The sequence below is a fragment of the Pyrus communis genome, chromosome 14 (genome assembly GCF_963583255.1).
Source record: "Pyrus communis chromosome 14, drPyrComm1.1, whole genome shotgun sequence".
NCBI lineage: Eukaryota > Viridiplantae > Streptophyta > Magnoliopsida > Rosales > Rosaceae > Pyrus > Pyrus communis.
The window spans coordinates 22,498,722-22,518,257 of NC_084816.1; the positions used below are offsets into that span (position 1 = coordinate 22,498,722).

Below are 19,536 nucleotides of genomic sequence, written 5' to 3' on the forward strand. Positions count from 1 at the left end.
GGTTGTTGCAGGACCTTTGAAAGGTATAAGAGAGCTCAATTTCAAGGTCGTCAATGGCGTCTTCTAGTTTTTGTTCGAGCTTACCCACAACAGCTGCTCGCATTTCCTCCAAAACCCAGTTCGTATCTGGCTTGAAATCCAAGAAATTAATTTTGGGTTCCCGATCTTTGGTCAAACCCCTGAGGCTTTTCTCCTCTGTTCGTCGTGTAATGGGTTCATCTGCTTCTTCCCCAGACAGAGCTCAAGGTATTTTCTTTTCTTGATTTTATACACACACACACACACGGGTGATGCTAGAGAGAACATCTACTAGAACCATATTCTCTATAAAATATGGTCTATAAGTATGCTATTTTCCTCTCTGTGTGTATATATATTCATGGGCGTAGATGGTATCCCGTTGAAAAATTCAGTCATAGTTTTGGTTCTCATTTAGTTTTATCTCAGATAATTGCTTTGTAATTGTAACTGGTAATGGATGATCTTTTGTTATTGTATGCCTTCTTGGAAGCGATTGCTAAGACCTAAGAGTCGCTTTCAGATAACCAAAAAGCGCTTCTAACAATGTTTAGCAAGAAACTTGAAAGTGTTTTCGAGTGCTTATGGGTTGAAAAAGCACTTGGAGTACCCCTGGATAGTTATCCGAGATGCTTTCAATTAAAGTTCTTCTATAAAAAGGCATGGCTGGGTCATATGCAATTATGTTGCAAAAAGTTCAAGGTTTTTTTACACGAAATTGATTTTGGTTATGTATATGCAGGATAATCTTGAATGTCAGGTGTTAAAAGTTCAAGGTATTTTTACATGTTGTGTTTCAATTTTGTTGGTAATGTGCAGGGACAGGTGTTGGTGATTACAAATCTGTAAGTGATCAAGAATGGAAGGAGAAACTCACAGAGGAACAGTTTTACGTTACTCGTAAAAAGGGAACCGAGAGGGCTTTCACTGGGTATGCTTCTTAATTCCTACTTCTGTTTCAGATATTTGGTAACTTTGGTTCATCAGTGTGGACTTTCATATAATTGCAGAAGACCTGCTATAGCCGAAAGTTTGAGTTTTTGTTCATTTTTGGGAGCTTCTGAAGGCTGGAAGGCCTGATCAAATATACAATTGGAAATCTGAATTGAGTAATCATCTTGCAAGTTAACCTAAGTTTTGTTACCTAGGGCTATCCCGTTGTAGTCGTTTGCTTGTTTGGGCTTCGGCCCTCTGAACCTAAAACAATAAAGAGGCCTTTGATAAACGAGGATGCTGATTAGTTCCTTTTTCTGCTCTTATGCCCTTGAGTCTGTTTAGTAGGAAAATATCTATGTAGAATGTGTTGGCTGATTAGTTCTTTGTTGACTGCTATTATGTGCCCTCGATTACCTCTCCATCTAGAACGTTGGAGAATTTTCTGGCAGCTCATGCATCGTAAACTAAGTCGTTATGCAGCATGCGCCTTATCTGCTGGCACAGAAGGAGACTTACCAGCCTTTTAACTGTTTGTGTAAAGATCTTCATGGTGCACTCTGCATAAGTCTAGCAAGGCTTTCTAACCATGTCACGTAGCAAATATGATTCATGAACAAGTACTTAGGATAGTATACAGCATAAAGGATGGGTTGTCTCTTTTCAGCCTCATGTCTTGCACACACATCTTTTTACCAGTCGCAACCTGGAATACATGGCGGAATGAAAAATGTTACTCGTGTAAGCACATCCAAAACAACCAATGTGGAGACAGCCACTTGCATTATATCGGTAACCATTTTCTTCTGTTATTCATGTTGGCTTTTTCCTCTTAATCTTCAGGGAATACTGGAATACGAAAACTAAGGGAACATACCATTGCATATGTTGTGACACACCTCTTTTTGAGTAAGTATCATTCTAACTAATTTTGCATGTTGTCCAGTATCCTAGTGGATAGGGTGATGTATTTTCACCCGCGCGTCATGGGTTCGAACTCCCCCTCCCCCAAATTATTGTATTTCCACCCATGAGTCATGGGTCGAACTTTCCGTTGAACATTATGCTCTTGTGTATTCTATAACATTGACCGATATTTCATATATTCTCTTCTGCAGATCATCTACCAAATTCGATAGCGGAACTGGTTGGCCATCCTATTACCAGCCCATAGGTGACAATGTGAAGTCCAAGTTAGACTTGTCTATATTTATCATGCCTCGAACTGAAGTTCTTTGTGCCGCTTGTGATGCTCATCTCGGCCATGTCTTCGATGATGGTCCACCACCAACAGGAAAGCGTTACTGTATCAACAGGTGATTAATCGCTCACCATTTTTTCTCCTTTTGCAAGCATTTGTAGTCGATTTGACGTGATGACTCATGAGAAACTACCCTGCAGTGCCTCCCTGAAACTAAAGCCAGAGTAGGAAGCAACACACCCTTCTTGCCGGCCACCAGACCAAATACGTTGCCACCAGAAGGACACCGAGGTGGAGAGAGTCGCTTCGTTTCGTGAGATCGAGAGTTTAAGTTGTTATGTTCATGTTACATAATGATAAGGAAATGTTGGAATACATGTTTATGAAGACCTAAAGTGCATATGGGCAATTCCTTGGGCGAAATATACATATTCATATTAATATCTCATGTATAGATTAGTCGTTATATTGTACTTCCTTAACCTCTAGTTTTAATTGAGTGAACCTTAAAAGTTAGCTTTTCACTTCATGAAATTGACGGTAATAGATTCGATTGATATCACGATATGATTTAACATTTAAGTATCTTTCTATAAGAGCAGCTCCAGCGGGAGCAATTGCTCGATGGACAGGCTTCAGCACAGGGCTTGATTGCCCAAGGGAGGAAGTCCAACGTTGGCTGGCGAGGGAGCCCGAGCATCAGGGCCATGGATTCGTGTCGGCATGAGCACTTGAGGTGAGTTTTAAATTTTTTTTTCTGTCTGGAGACCACACAGCCCTCCCATTCCGGCGAACTCCAAATCACCATCACAACCTCACCATCTTTGTGAGTTTCACGAAACCAGGAAATTGGGGCCGGGGGGGGGGGGGGGGGGGGAGGAATCCCTAAGCTCCCTCAATCTCTCCATTCTCACTGCCCATAACCCTCATTGTCTCTTTATATCCCTGCAAATATAGACACTGACAACCATCATCTCGCTGTACCACCTAGACACTCTCTGAAACTCTCTTCTCTGCACTCTCTCTGCAACCCTCATCTCAGTGGTGCACAAATTGCCAAGTCGAGAGAGCTTCGGCGAAATATCATTTTTCCTAGCAGGGTAAGGCCTCGAAAATGTCATAGGATTTTACTTTTGCGACTTGACTTCATTCCAAAACAGGTATGTGAAATTTGGGTGTCCTTGGGTACAGTTTCAACGCAAGAGAATTTATTCCCAGAAAAAAAATACTATTATTTTATTGCCTATTGTCAAGGCTATTGAAGTGCAACGGTGGAGATACAAAAGGCGGTTACTGTTCATTGGGTGGATAGCATAGTGTATTGCTTGGGGGGAGGGTTCCCACACTGGAATTGCTCTAACGTGTTGCAATTTGAGTGATTGTTTCGGTGTTTCGTTACATGTTATCAACTTAGAACCTTTAAGGTGCATTTGTTTGTTATTGTTAGTATTAACTAGACTGAACATGTTTTGTGTAGCAAGAGATTAACTTAAATAACGTTAGGTTGGACTTGTCTCGACTCCGGGCTTCACTAAGCGTCGCTAACTAATCCGAATTGAAAGCTTGGTATTAGCTAGGACTATGTCATTGCCTCTCATTCGTTAGGCACACAACTACTAACCTCCTTGTGACTCTCATTTCTTTCCAGTTTTTAAAGATTGGCTAATCAATGTCGGTTCAATTTATTTGTTAACACAAGCGACTTCGTGAACTATTCCAACTAAAAAAAATTAGAATTGAATTGTGCACGCCATTAATTCAGTCAATTTCTGTAACTGATGTACTATTTTGCTCATTTACCAAATTAAAAAAAAAAAAAAAAAAATTGAGATCAAGTGGGACGAAAAAGCAAAAGAATCGAGGATCTGAATGAAACATCCACACATAAGTAGGGGCAAATTCGTAATAATATTTAAAATAAAAAATAAAAATATAAAGATAAAAACGCTGGTTTTCCCACTAACCCCCGAAATCCAAAGTCCGTTAAACCCTTTATCTCTTTCCTTCCCCTCCAGCACTCGCAGAGCACCCCCTCTCCTTCTTCCCCAAAACTCACCTCTCAGAAAGCTTCGATTATGTACGGAGGCGGTGAGTTCCGAGAAAACCTAACAGCACTCGCATGCTACATAGATTTCTCTTTTTTTTCCCTCCATTTTTTTCTGATTTTTTTGGGGGAATTTCTGGTTTCTTTGGTGTTGCAGATGAGGTATCAGCTATCGTGCTCGACCTCGGCTCGCACACTTGCAAAGCCGGCTATGCCGGTGAAGATGCGCCAAAAGCTGTCTTCCCTTCGGTATGTGCTTCCTTTCTGCTCAATTTTTAGTTCGACTTTGCATAGTGGCAGTTACACTCTTGATTGTTCCTTTTACTCTTGAAGTTCTTAATTGTTGTAGAAAATTTCACAACTTTGTTACTATGTTTAATCAAAACGCGAACTTGTAGTGGTAGCACTGAGGATTTTCATTTTATAGATTTGGGAAATGTTTACCCTTTTGGTGGTAATGCAGAATGTGTGTGTTTTTCAATTGCCCATTTGAAACTTTTAAGATTTTTAGCTAAAGAATTGTTCTTTATGAGTCATTTTGGGTATAGATTTGGTGTTTCGACCGTCCCAAAGATATTTGAATTGTATGCGGTTTATTCAGAAGAATGATGAGTCCTTCATCTCAATTTTCCACACCATCATGGATAATGTGAGACTTTTGATGGAACATCTTTAATAGAGGGGGCGTTAAGGCTGGTGGGATATATGTGTAATCACTTGGAATTTTTGAAGAATGGATGAAGCTTTTCATTTTTTTTTTCCGAATTTTTTTAGACTCATTAGTTATGAAATTTATATGCATCGAATTTCCAGGTATTAGGGGATGGACCTTTCTAATAAATCAGTCACATTAGGTGTAGAATTTGTTTACTGTGCGTCTGTCTGTTAATTGGATATTCATTATCACTAGTTCAAGTGATTTAAAAATTTAACCTTATTTTGGCATCTGTTTTTGTTCATTTAGGTTGTCGGGTCAATTGATCAGATGGAAGTTGATGCAACTGAAATGGAAAACAATTCTGGATCTGCTGTAGATCCAAAGAATAATTCAAAATCTCTTGATTCTGACAAAGCCAAGGGAAAACGCAAGTTATATGTAGGATCTCAATCCTTAGGGTACCGTCGGGATCATATGGAGGTCAGTTTTGAATTAAAAGCTTTTGTAATTGAAGCACAGTTTAGATCTTTTGTAATAATATTTTCATTAACTACTGCTGTTGTATCAGGTGCTGTCACCCATAAAGGATGGAGTTGTTGTTGACTGGGATGCTGTGGAGGGTATATGGGACCATGCTTTTAGGTAACTACTAATGGATGAATTATAATGGGTTAAATTTTTTTTTTTCTCATTTCAATTGTTGATTAGTGAGTTGATTTAAGTGAGATGAGGCATTCATATAATGCAACGGCCTGAGCGGTTAGCTTCTTCTACTAGGCTTGTGGACATAATAGTCCTAGTTTCAGTTTAGGATATAATGATCAACAAATGATATATTGTAATTTTGGGCAATTTATCTAGTACTGTTTTCTGTCGTATGTTATAACTGTGGTAATGCTTTGGTACAAATTTTCCTCGCTGATATTGGTTGGGTCAGAAGAATAATGATTCCATCTCTTTTTTGGGAGTGATCATCATATGTTATAAGTTTCTCTTGTCCAATTATATTTCATTTTTCATTGAATATGAGTTTGGACTTATCAGATATTGTAATACTGTAGCAACATATGTTCTCCCAAAAGTCCCATCCAATACTTTTATATATTGTGAAGGCTTGGATTTTATCCTTTTCCTAGTTAGTTCTCCATCTAGCAATTTCTATTTTCCAATAATTTAATTCTATTTCAGTATATTACCATGTCACTAAGTGCTTTGCTATTATTTTCAGGGAATGCCTATTGGTTGATCCTAAAGAGCATCCAATGCTACTTGCAGAGCCATCTTTGAACACTCAACAACAAAGAGAAAGGTAATTTGGTAATTAATAAATTTTCTGATTAGTTCAAAATTGTAATTAAGTCAGGCCAAAATGCTTATGCGATTTTTTATGTATTCTTTTGTGATAAACTTGGACTTCAGGGTTACCCCTATGCCTTTGAAAAGGTCAACTTTAGGTTTGATTGATAGGAAAGAGATAATTTAGGTAAACGTGACATTTAACTACTTTTATTTCTTGAAAACGTAAGTGTAACAAGTTCAGATTTAACCAAGGATGGGCCTTTGGAGATAGGTAGCTTTGTCAATGGTATCATGACCTGTAGATTTAAACTGGTTAATGGGTGTGAACCATGTGGTTTATTAGATATTACTTACTTAAGAGCATCTTCAATGGAGAGATGCAACTACAAGTTCTACTCCAATGGGGAAGATGTAAACTTGGGATCCCATTTGCTTTTCTCTCTTTTCTAGCGGGGTCCACCTTCTAAAGATCTTAAACAACAAGATGGCTATTTACAGTTTTGGGCCAAGATGGGTACTTACATCCTGTCCATTGGAGTGCTTTCTGGACAACAAGAGATGCATAATGTCCATTCCAAGGCATCTTGCATCTTCCATTGGAGATGCTCTTAAGTATCACATATATAATCTTATGCAAGATTCCGATATACAATGTGGTGTTTTCTGTTGTCGAAGCTGATGTCTTGATTATGTTCCTGTACTCTAATTGCATAGATTCGTTTGTTGTTTTTAACTTGTAATAAATGTTCCTGTACTCTAGTTGCATACATCGGTTCCTTTGGTTTTAACTTGTAATACTTATATGGAGTCACTTGAGAAAACGGTTGTATTAACTCATTATATTGACAAATGCATATAAATTTTTTGTTATCACTTACAAGGCTGGTAAATGTGATATGTATGTTATGTAAGTCTGTTATGGAGTGAACTATAGTTTTTTGCTGTGTAGACTGATGGCTTCATCATGTCTGTGTATTGTTGTTGCATACCTAGATTTTGTTTTTCTTAAGTTTCTAACTTGTAATAATTGAGAGAGGATCCTTGCTGGATCCTCTTTGTGAGGATCCTGGGGGTCCTCCAATCACATCCGTTCATTGTACATCGTGTGGTAAGAAATCATTGTAATTTTTTTTATTTAAAATTGAATGTAAACAGTACCTGAAGAAAACTGGCTGCATGTTATACGATGAACGGATGTGATTGGAGGATGCCCAGGATCCTCACAAAGAGGATCTGGCGAGGATCCTCATTCGTAATAATTATGCTGGACCCACTTGGTAAAAGGTTTTATGCAAATGATATTATTTGTTACATAATTATTGATAGTTTAAATTGGTGTGTCTTTATGTAGTTTACTTTTTATGTTAAGTGATGGTTTTGTCTTGTACCCAACAGGACAACAGAACTTATGTTTGAAAAGTACAAAGTTCCTGCCTTATTTTTGGCCAAGAATGCTGTACGCCCCCTGTTCATCTCATCTCCCTGATTCCAACTTGTAGAATATGGATTACTATATACAGACTCTGTTCTTTGTTTCCTTTTAAATATCAGACTGCAATTGTTGAGCAACTAAAATTTCTTTTATGCCAGGTTCTCACATCATTTGCATCAGGCCGTGCTACCTCATTAGTAGTTGATGGGTAAGAGACTACATAATTTTGACTCTCGCCATATTTAATTTTAGTACTTGCACATCCTCTTTTGTTTTATTACAATTATATATTATTTCATCCTTTCATTTTCACGCTTATGCATAAGCTTAATTAAGTTAAACTGTTCACTTGGGAGTTGGGACTCAATTTCTGTTCATGCAGACCATGGATCCACATGTTTTTGCTTTATGTTAATCCCAAGCAAGAGACTGTTGATGTCTATACAAATCAGTTCATCTTCTAAAAAAAATGTCAAGAAATATCTCTCACTGGACTTTTGGTAAAAGTGGACACATGCAGAAACTTTCTGAAAATCTGATGTTTTTGGATGTAACTTTAGGAATCATAAACCAAATGATAATGTATCAACTGAATTGTTCAAACTTTATGGAATACTACATCTGTGGATTTGAAATTGTTTTATTACAATGTAGAACTTGTACGAGTTTTTAATATCGGTTTGAAATTGTTTTATTACAATGTAGAACTTGTACGAGTTTTTAATATCGGTTCTAGTATGATTTAATGATGTATTGATTGTCCGTTCATATTTTGCCTGATTATTGTGAATGCAAAACTAACATATTGTATTATGCAAAATCACAAAATTTACCTAGTGGTGGAGGATCAACTACAGTTGCTCCAGTTCATGATGGCTATGTTCTTCAAAAGGTATTTCTCACTTTCCTTACCAAATTAAATGATTGATCTTGACAAGAAGTTAATTTATTGGTCATTGTTATATGGTTACATTTCAGGGTGAGCTATGTCTTTTATTTTGTTAATGAGCTGCTTGTAGACTGAACTCATGCACTGTATAAACGTCTTTAGAAACCTTCTGTCCAAATTAAAAAAAAAACTGAAAATTTAAGAATGCTTGTTTCTATGATTTCATTTGTAGAAGTATAACCAATCATTCTCAATTTTCTGACACTTTTTTTCTTTCCTGTTTTGTTGTTTTTCAACTTGTTACAGGCTGTGTTATCTTCTCCTATTGGAGGAGAATTTCTTACTGATTGTTTGACAAAAAGTTTGGAAAGTAAAGGAATGACGGTGAGTGACTACCTAAATTTGGTTTTGGAGGGGAATCAATTGCCTGAAATTACTGTTGTTTTCTTAATTAATCCTTCTTATTTATTTGTAGATTAAACCCAGATATTCTTTCAAGAGAAAAGAAACGCGACCTGGAGAGTTTCAGGTACCTTTTGATTTTATTGGTAGATGTATTAAAAAATAGTTGTATGCAAGAGTTGCAAAATATGCTTCCATTCTGAAAATTATAGTGGTGGCTTGGAATACTGGCTGTCTGGTGATTAATTGTTCCTCTGGAACTATGCACTTTTGTTTATCTTGTTACCAATTGTGAGACTTGGTCGGTATTCGACTTCGATGCATATTTTTGTTTTCCTTATTTATAGCTTAATGATATTCTCAATGTTGTAGGTAGTCGATGTTGATTTTCCAAATACCACGGAAAGCTACAGACTCTATTCCCAGGTTTGTAATTGACCAGAATATTTCTTATTGAGATATGATGTATTATTTTTCCAATTCTGCTGAATGTTTCTTCGTGGCAGAGGATAATTGCTAGTGACATTAAAGAATGTGTGTGTAGAGCCCCGGACACTCCATATGATGGTTTGCTATTCATCCCTTCTCTCGTGTGTTTTAATATTTTTAGACTATAGACTTTGTCAATGACTTCAATTTTTATTCAGGATAGCAGATTCCATTTTTCGTTCAATTGGCTATTATGTTATTTTTGCTACTGAGTTTAAACCATGTTCATTTGTATAATACCTGATATTTGGAAGGGAATTTGTTTGGATTTTCCCTTTATTCACAAATGATATCCTTGATCGTTGCCTGGATGTCCATTTATGACCTTATTTTCTCTAAAAGGTTTCTTGATTTATAAATTTATTCAAATGTTAAGGTAATTAGATGTGCAGAGATAGCTTAATTCTTTGACGGCTTGATCCGTTGGAGTTTTGAGGTTTTTGCAGGCAAAGAGCAGCTTAGTTTTTTGACAACTTGATTGCTTGGAGTTCTAGGATATCGTTTACATTTACATGATGAATGGATGGTGTTCTACTTTGTTTTTTTTTTTGTTTCTTTTTTTCTTTTCAATGAATCAACCTTGTTAGTTGTTTTCATATTGTCTATTCTTCAAGCAAAGAAAAAAAATGTTCAATTAGCGTTCTAATGGGATTTTCATTTTCATTTTCCAGAAATCGCGTATTCAAACATTCCAATGACCTCATATGAGCTCCCTGATGGCCAGTGAGTCCTATTCTTTTGCGTCTTTGAATTCCTTAGATCTGGTCTTAATCTTGTTAATTCATGGTGCACCTTGTTAAATGATGACTGCCTAATTTTGCGCATATTGTCTACTGTTTAATTAGCTTTGATTTCTGTTTCTTAAATAAATGTGTAGTTACTTTATGATTATGCATGATACAGGACAATTGAAATCGGTGCTGATAGATTCAAGATTCCTGACATTCTATTTAACCCATCATTGGCTCAGGTGGATGTCTTCTAAACTACATGATGCCAGCTTTTTACTCTTTTCTTGAATGCTTGAAAATCTCATGGGACACATTTGCATTTAACCATGATCTTGTTATTATTTATTCAATAATTTCATTTAATTGACGCTTCGAAGTTGTCAATTTCATCTTAATATGTGAACCTTGTGTGAAGTGAGATATGGCTGTTTCATTCTGAGCAAATTATTATTATGTTTCTGACAAGAAATCTCTAGCAAAGTACAATGGACAATAAGTCCATCATATGCTCTGTCCGTTTTCAGCGTTCTTTACACTTAAGTGCTGACTAAAAAATATCTCGAGTTTGCTTCTGTCAACTGTTTTAGTTTTTAATCAGTAAATTGGCTTTCGTGGAATAGTTCATTACTTGATTACTAACTTCTTCATGTCTACTGATTGCATGGATGATATTTTTATATATGAAAGCCACTTTACATTTCAAATGAAACATGCATGTGAAATAGAGCTTGGTAAGTCTCATAATTTGATTAGGCTCCTGGAATTTTGTTTGGATTGGATTACAATTTAAAAAAAAATTTGCTGGACCACATTATACAAGTCAATTGTAAATTGTACTTCATAAGAAAGTTTGATCCCTGATACTATTGTGATATCACTGTTACCAAATGCTTTTCTGTTGAAGTGATTTCTGGATGGATTAGTTGCATAACTATATGTTTTAATTGGTAAAGAATAATATATTTTTCACGAGTGTTTTACCTATCTTAATTTGTTTGCATGAAAATGTCAGACAATTCCTGGTATGGAGCATTTTGCAGATATTGCTCCCGCTGTTCGTGGTCTTCCACAAATGGTAATTTTTTGCTTTATTTGACAATAAGTGGGTGTATTTCTCTGTTTTTCTTTTTCCCCCTCATTTTTTAATTCATGGTTAACCTTTCTGGTTTGCTCTCCAGGTTATCGAGAGCATTAACAAGTGTGACGTGGACATCCGTCGTGAATTATTTAGTAGCATACTGGTAAAATGCGTGCACTCACTTATTTATTTTTCTTTTCAGAGTGTGAAATCACTTATTTTATGCGTGATATCTGTTATGTTTCCCCAAATAATTAACAAAAATTAGCATAAATTGGTTTACTTTGGACATCAAGTCCCGAGAGTGTAGCAATTTCTATGGGAATATGCCGACTTCCTGAAAACCTAGTTTGTTACATCCACTAACCTCAAAAGTTGCACAGAATTTATTCACATGCGACTTAGCAGAACATACTTCAGAAATATAATATGGTTTTCCTTCTTTATTTTATACAGCTTGCCGGTGGCACAGCATCAATGCAACAGCTAAAGGAACGCCTTGAGAAAGATATGCTGGAGGTATAGCTTTTAAATGAAACACTACCATGGTCATGTTTCTCTTTTCCTGTTTCTTATTATTTTTCTTCCAGCCAATGTTTGGTTATTGAATTTGGAATCTATTTGGTATATGGTTTCATTTAGCAGTAACAATTTCACGATCTCAGAATTCACTGTAAGATTTTAGTACTAAATGTGTTTGTGCCAGTACAACTTAGGAGAACTATGATCTTATCGTTGTGTTGTTTAATGTGTTTGTGCCGCGAGCAATAGCAAACATGCTTTTCCCCATTTCCATCAGTTCATGAAAACATTGGCCATTGGCTTAATAGTTTGATGTCATTGTTTTATCTACTCCCCTTTTCCAACTGGTTGAGTGTTGATCTGTTTAATTATTTAGAGCTGCATGGGCATTGAATAAAGACATAGTATTTCTAGTATGAAACATTAAAATCCCGTCATTCAATCTGCAGGAGTCTCCTCAAGCTGCTAGAGTCAAAGTATTGGTGGCCGGCAATTCAACAGAAAGGCGATTCAGGTAATATGCATAGCTTCAAGTCCTCTTTTCCTCTGCCCATGCTGGCACAAGATCCCATACATAAGCAATTTGGCTGCAACTCTGCAACTGTTTGTTAGTTTTCTGATTTATTTCATCCAAGGATTTGTGATTTCACATCAATGATGCATTAACAGATCAAACGATGTGAAAAATGAATTTTGAAACTCACTAAAATGCTTTCAAGTTTCACCTTATGTAGTTATAGCTTATGTGTTGTTCAATTTAGTGTTTGCAATATACATTCATCCAATTTCTCTTCCCCTGACTTCATGTTGGTGTTTAATTTTGCAGTGTTTGGATAGGCGGAAGTATATTGGCATCTCTTGGTTCATTCCAGCAAATGTGGTTCTCCAAGGCTGAGTAAGTTTCATGATTTCACCAGTCTTGCATATCTGTATTAAACGATCTACATCGTAAATGGTGATTAAGAAATCATGTAAAGTGTTTTATAGTTCCTTCTTGATATTTTGCTTCATACGATTGCGATTGACAGGTACGAGGAGCATGGGGCTTCTTACATACAACGAAAGTGCCCTTGAATTTTCAAGTAGGAAAGGTTTGTGCTTGATGTCAACTTAATTATCACTTCCGGATTCTTATTTTTTCTCCTAATATAAATTATAAACACGAAATTACTTTTCTACGTTCAGGTCTCTCTCGTTCTCCATCACGCTAGCCTTTTCCTGAATGATCAAAGCTTCAAAACCCGTGTTGTCGAACTGGATGGAGGGATGCTTTGTTTTGTATCGATCATCGCTTATCCCGTGTACCGCAATACTTTTCACTGCTGTAGCTTGTGTTAATGTCCGTTGATTAGGGTTCAAAGTGTCCATCTGGTTTATGCACCAACTTTGCTACCTCAACTAGTTTTATATGTCAAAGCCATATAACATCTCTAACAGCTTATGTTGCTTCTTACACGCCCCTCTTTATTTATGGCCATCAGATTGATTAAACTAAACACGTTAAATAGGAGTGTGTGAGGCTAAAAAAGGCATGTGAAAATCATTTCCCTTCGCGGTAATGTATGAGTTCGGATACCAGCCAATATTAGTTGGGTGCACCCTAAACTGCATTTATCCACCCGATTTGCAATTGACAAATTTTTCGTCATAAAAATGTTAAAATCGTTGCTGTCATTAACTATGTCGTAGATCACAATTTCAAAATCATCTAATAAACAAAAAAAAAAAAAAGAAAAAAGAAAAAAAAGAATACCGTTTAGTAACCTAAATGCATTTAACAAGTTGATGATTTTGGTTTTAACAGAAATTCTCGTAACCATTTGTTCCTCTGAATTTGATGAACAATTCAACATGGATGTGTGAAACCATATCCAATTTGATTGACTTAAATGTCTAATTATTATTACTTATCTAAATTACAAGTGACAAGTAATTACAAGCCTTGTGCAATAAGCAATCCTAGTTTTACAACATAATAATGTGGTTCAAATTCGTTTTTGGTAAGAATTGAACCTAAGATCTTTCACTTGTGAGTGAAAGGAATACCATTAGACCGTAGTACAAAATGACATTTTGAACCGGATGGAGTGTAGATACATCCACTTCATCCCACCTATTTTTAGTTCTCAATTATCATTGTTCGGCATTTATTCATCAAATAAAATTCGGGATTATAACTACGTTCGCTTCCTGCTTGAGTATCTCTCTGATCATTGTTTTTAACTTCATTTTCATGTAGGGTGATTTGCCTGTTTTTGATAATTTGAACATTTTGGAGCTGGACTTTAGTGATTGTGATTACTCGGAATTGCTAACAAAGTTGCTCAAGAGCTCACCAAAGCTAGAAAATCTTGTCATCAAACATCAAGTAAGATTTATTTCCACTGCTGCTACATGTTTCCCAGTCTGCAGTCTTTTAGGGTTCATTCTCATGTCATTCCTTCTTTTCGATGATTTTTAGTATTGTACCGAATGTGCTGAAGAAGACTCAAACGCCGAGGTTGAAGAATTTGATACACCAGAGGCTGTGCCTATTTGTTTGTTGTCACACCTCAAGATCACCACAATAAACGAATTCAGGGGAAGACCGCATGACAAAGAAGTGGTGAAATATTTTTTTAAGAACTGTGAAATTTTGAATAAGATGACTGTTTCTACAATGTGGATCGCCAATGTGCAGAAGAGAATGCGTTGTGGAAGGAAGTTTTGCTGTTTCAAAGGGGTTCAAAGACTGGTCAAGTTGAAATGAAATTTGAGGTTTTGGTATGATTAATTTGCAGTTTGCTTTGTGTCACATATTTTCTCATCAGTTGTTTTTCTTCTTCTAACTTTAGGGGAATTCGACCATGGATCTGCATTGTATATATCATACTCACATTGCCTTGGTTGGCCAATTTTTTGGTTTCGATATTATTGTAGCCTTGATTCCTTTTTATTTTTGGTTTGAATTTATTTAACTGAACTTCTGTCCAATGCAGGAGAAGAAATGTGCAAAGATCAAAGACAAGCAAGTGCTCTGTCATAGAGAAGCTAACTTTGTACCGGATGCTCTTACCAATTTAAAACATGAGCGCAATTCTTCTTTCTCACGTTTGGATCATCTCTTAAGCTCACCAATCACGCTCGTGCTGCTCTCCAATTTCAACTCATTTCGATCAACTCTTAAAATTTCTGTTACTTGTGTCATTAACACGGGAGCTCGATACCGAACAAATACAAAATACTAGTTATACCACGAAATAGAACCCTTTTTGAATCATCTGTACGTGTTTACTTACGAAGAGTGAAAACTTTGGGTGGCCCAGTTTGAGAGAGAGATCATTAAAGCTTTGACGTTGGGTTTGCAATCTAGTTATCTCGGGGATGGAAGTTCATAATCCTTGCTTGAAATTACTGATACTGTTGTTGCCTCCCTCATCTTGTAGATTAGTCTTCTGTTATATCAATATCTCAAAAGTGGAAATGTCCTTTCTGTAGAAACCACAGCAGATTTTAATGTCAACGTTGAACTTTTATGGCCAGCTTTTTTCTGATATATGTGCATTAATGATAACTGATGCTTTGCAAGTTCCGAATGGCGAATGCCAGTAATCGTCAAGCTGAAACAAAGAATCGAACACTACCATGTAACATGTCAAGTATCCGGTAAGAGAACGTTACTATTAAGTATTATCCTACATGTTTATTAATCTCACACACGTACGTTGTCACATTGCAGCAACGATCGAGCCTAATGCGGACGCAGAGTGTTCAAAAAGCTTCATTTCGCTGATACAAGTCCCCATCGCCAAGCTCCCTTCCGGAGGTCGAGTTTTCAGTGTCCAATTCTGAATGAGTGCCCTAGTGACCAATGCACAATTGGGAAAATCCATCTGAGTTGTGGCTCATTTCAATCTGAGAGACTGATTAACCCTAAAATCTTCAGGCACTTGAGCAACATTGAGTGCCTTGTTAATGATGGCAACACTATTGCATATGGTGCAACTGTCTCTTTTCAGTATGTCGCACCAAACCAGTTCCCTCTTCATGTTTCCTCTCTCTATGAAGGACAAGTTGGGCAAACCAGAAAAGATCTTAATAATTTCCTTGTTGCTGCACAATTGAGGATGGACAATGTTGAACATCATCAACAGAAGAGAATTGCAACGGAGAATTGCAACAGAAGAGAATTCGTATCCTAGTAAGAAAATAATATTCCGATTCCTATCCTTGATAAAAAGATAACATTTGCATCGGATTCGTATTCCTAGTAAGAAAAGAATATCTGCATCGATGGGGTGGTTGAGTTGTATTTAAAGGCTCATAATTTTATTTCCTTTCATTCATTCTCTTCAAGATCCAATTAATTATTTAATTTTAATTCCAGTTTCAATGGCGGATCCTCCACCTGTTAATTCTTGTTCGACATCGTCGACCTACTGCTGTTGCTGCTGCAGATCTTCGAAGCTTCGTCCTATTTTTGATCTGCTCTCAAATATACAAAATCTTATGCCTATGAAGCTGGAGGGCGTCGACTTTTTTGTCTGGAGGTATCAGATGGACACCATTCTGAGAGCTTACGATCTTATAGGCTACGTCGATGGCACACTCAAATGTCCAGATGAATTCATCATTCAAACTTCAACGAGGCGGAAGATGGTTAATCCGGCCTATGAGATATGGTGCAGGGAAGATCGAGCAGTGATGGCCGGGATCAATATTACGCTCTCAACTTTCCCACTCAGGAAAGTCAAGAATTGCTCCACAGCCAGACAACTATGGCTTGTACTAGAGCAAAATTATAAGGATAGAGCTGTGCACTGACACCAATTTTTACTTTTCACACACCCCAGACGGTTGAAAATCAATGACAAAAAACTAGCAACAGTATGTGAAAAGTAAAAATAAGTGTGTCAATAGCACTAACCAATTATAATAAGACGTATGCATCTCCTGATAAACCATAAGTTTGTTGTTTGCTGTGACTCCTCCACGAAAGATGCTGCTGCTAAGAGTTGTGATTCCTTCCTCTGATATACTCTTGTATTAGCTCATATACTTGGGGATTTATATTGAACAATTATTTGTAATCAGTTCTTCTTGTAACGTAGTTCATCTCTATAAATACAAACATATAAACTCTCTCAGAATTAACTGAGTTGAGCATCAATAACTCTTTTAGCCTTTATAATCTCATGTGTGATTATTTCTAAAAGTCTCATGACAAAACACCAATTTTTTTTCCTCCTCTTCTGCCCTACCCACTTCAACTATTCTTGATGTCTCTAATTTTTTGACGATCAAGCTTGATCGTACAAACTACCCTCTTTGGCATGCACAAATCCTACTCCTGCTTCATAGCAGGAACCTCGTCTCCTTCGTTGATGGCACCAATTAGTGTCCTTGGCTTTTCTCAAGGATACTGCAGGCAATCTCATCACCGTTGTCAACCCAGCCTTCGAAGTCTGGATGCAGTAGGTTGCTATGATCATATCATGGATCAATAGTTTGGTTCACCCAACGGTTTTGGCCACTTGAAAATTTGCCACACATGAGAGGGCGTGTTGAGAATGAGTCCCACATTGATGAAGGATGAACCTTGCATGAGCTTATAAGAGATTGGACTACTTCTCACATTGCCAATTGGTTTTATGGTGGAATCCCAATATCATCTCCAAACTAGCTTGCTTGCAGCTTTTCAACCCTACCCCTTCACCAATACACCTATTACTTTAGTCTAAAGAAGCTGGCAAAATTGTACTGTAGAAATGAACAGTGTTTTGCACCACATTTCAGTTTATTTACATGATTGCCACTCGGTTGCTTTTAACACACTTTCGTTTTATTTACACAATTGCCACTCAGGCTTAAGAATTGATTTTCAACCGTTCGCAGCTTTCGACTCGGGGAGAGAGGGGAGGGGGATATCATGGCTGACAGATTGGAGAGAGACAATGACTCCAATTTTTCACTCGGAGACAGCTGGGTGTCGCTGTGTCGAGCGGAGAGAAAGGGGGACAGAGCGACTACAGAGCAGGGAGACACAGGGCCTGCATTTCAGCTTTGACTCGGGGAGAGAGGGGAAGGGGACATCACGGCTGACGAATTTGAGAGAGACAGTGGCTCCCATTTTTGACTCGGAGATAGCTGGGTGTCGCTGTGGCGAGGGAAGAGAGGGGACATAGCGACTATAGAAGAGGGAGACATAGGGCCTGACAGATTGGAGACGGATGGGAGCTAGGGATTTGGACTGAGTGAGAGAAAGATTTTGCTAGCTCCTCTGCCAGGATCTATGGGATTTTCTCCCATTTTAGAGAGAGAGATGGACAGGGAGAGAGATACACAGCGGAAAGCATGGGTGTGTGTATTCTTTAGGGTTGACGGGTTACGCACAGAGTCGGTGAGGAGGGGATGCCTCAGGGACGAATGGTAACGTCTGGGTTTTCATTTTTCTCCCTTGATTCAAAAGGTATTGCACTGCTTTTGTTTTCATTGTTTGGTGCCTAATTGCCATTTGATTTGTTAAAATTTTCTTTTATATTTTGTTCTTTCATTCAAATTCTAACGGATGTCTATAAATTGTTCAATTGGGTGCTAGATTATGTCTCTGTTTTTGTCAATTAGGATCTTCCACTGATTTAATTTGTTTTTTTCTTGATTACTTTTTGTGTGATTGATCCTTTTTCTGTTTTAGAATTGTTAGGGATATTTTGTTCCTCCATTAAAATTGTCATAGATCTTTATAGATTGTTTAGCCCACCTTAGGATTTAACTCTTTTTTCAGTTTATTGTTTTTAATTGTTGTTTACTGTTTGATTAGCCATTTCATTTATTAAAATTGTCATAGATATTTTTTCTCTCATTAATGCTATCATAGATATTTTATATTGTTTACTTAACTATTAGGGCTTGCTCTTAGTCTTTAGCAGGTTATTTAGATCACCTCTAGGATTAGCTATATGTCCACATTTTCCCTACAACCTAATCCATTGTCCTGACAACCATAATGTAGATAAATTTGTGCTGCTCCATTGCACATAGGCAGTAAGCTGTGAAGTATATCAAATATTCCATAAGATTAACCAACGTTTGACAAGTTTAAGCAGAACACCAACACAGAGAGAAAACACCTAAGTTAAACCCTTCTGAGATTTACCCTTTGTTTTCTTTAAAATTGTAATGGATGTTTATAAGCTGTTTAGTTGGGTGTTGGGGAGATTAGGCTGTTGAGTGCACTGTTTCGTACAATGTTAGAGTGAGGTTTCTGTCTTTAAGAAATGGAGAAACAATCTAATTTTTCTCATATAGTGGAAGGTATTAATTTAGACTAATCAATGTTATTTAAGATCCAATCTTTTTTTATCTTTTCTAAAATTTTTCGCACTCCTATCAAAATTATTTTTCCTTTGAATATCATATCAAGTGAGATAATGTAAAACATAATTCCTCATGCATGTTCTGTATTTTAATTTATTTTGGACAGATGCTGGCCAAAATTTATTTGTTGTTCTAAAATCCATAATTTCCTTATTTGTATTATGTCTGCTCAACTTCGGTTTAGCCAAAATAGTATATTTATCAATATATACCTAAGTATATGTCTAAATATATGTATAGGCATCTGCATAGCTATATGTATATGTATGCATATATACATGTGTATGTATGCATCTGTGTGTGTATGTACATGCCTATATAGGTATGCATGCATAGATGTGTATATAACTATATATGCATCTGTTTTTTTACGTCCATGCATATAATATGATCATTGAATCTGTTGTCAAGACATACTATATTAAGGATCTTGCAATCATGAATTTGGCTGAAATGACTATTAGTACTGATTCAAGTGTTTAAT

The 19,536-nt window shown here is 36.8% G+C and overlaps 2 protein-coding genes across 2 annotated transcripts; both read left to right on the plus strand.

Moving 5' to 3' along the window:
• Positions 1 to 14: 14 nt before the first annotated feature.
• On the plus strand, positions 15 to 2,618 carry LOC137715253 (uncharacterized). Its single transcript, XM_068454508.1, has 5 exons — positions 15 to 246; positions 838 to 949; positions 1,795 to 1,860; positions 2,070 to 2,267; positions 2,353 to 2,618. The coding sequence occupies exons 1-5, from the start codon at positions 54 to 56 to the stop codon at positions 2,378 to 2,380; spliced, it is 597 nt and encodes a 198-aa protein (XP_068310609.1). The 5' UTR covers positions 15 to 53; the 3' UTR covers positions 2,381 to 2,618.
• Positions 2,619 to 4,100: 1,482 nt separating this feature from the next.
• On the plus strand, positions 4,101 to 13,180 carry LOC137715098 (actin-related protein 4-like). Its single transcript, XM_068454321.1, has 21 exons — positions 4,101 to 4,240; positions 4,354 to 4,445; positions 5,161 to 5,334; positions 5,423 to 5,496; positions 6,083 to 6,163; positions 7,549 to 7,609; positions 7,744 to 7,793; positions 8,423 to 8,477; positions 8,781 to 8,858; positions 8,950 to 9,003; positions 9,249 to 9,302; positions 9,383 to 9,443; positions 10,037 to 10,088; positions 10,269 to 10,335; positions 11,109 to 11,171; positions 11,275 to 11,337; positions 11,631 to 11,693; positions 12,146 to 12,210; positions 12,523 to 12,591; positions 12,725 to 12,787; positions 12,882 to 13,180. Exons 1-20 carry the CDS (start codon positions 4,228 to 4,230, stop codon positions 12,768 to 12,770), a joined length of 1,335 nt encoding a protein of 444 aa, XP_068310422.1. The 5' UTR covers positions 4,101 to 4,227; the 3' UTR covers positions 12,771 to 12,787; positions 12,882 to 13,180.
• Positions 13,181 to 19,536: the final 6,356 nt, after the last annotated feature.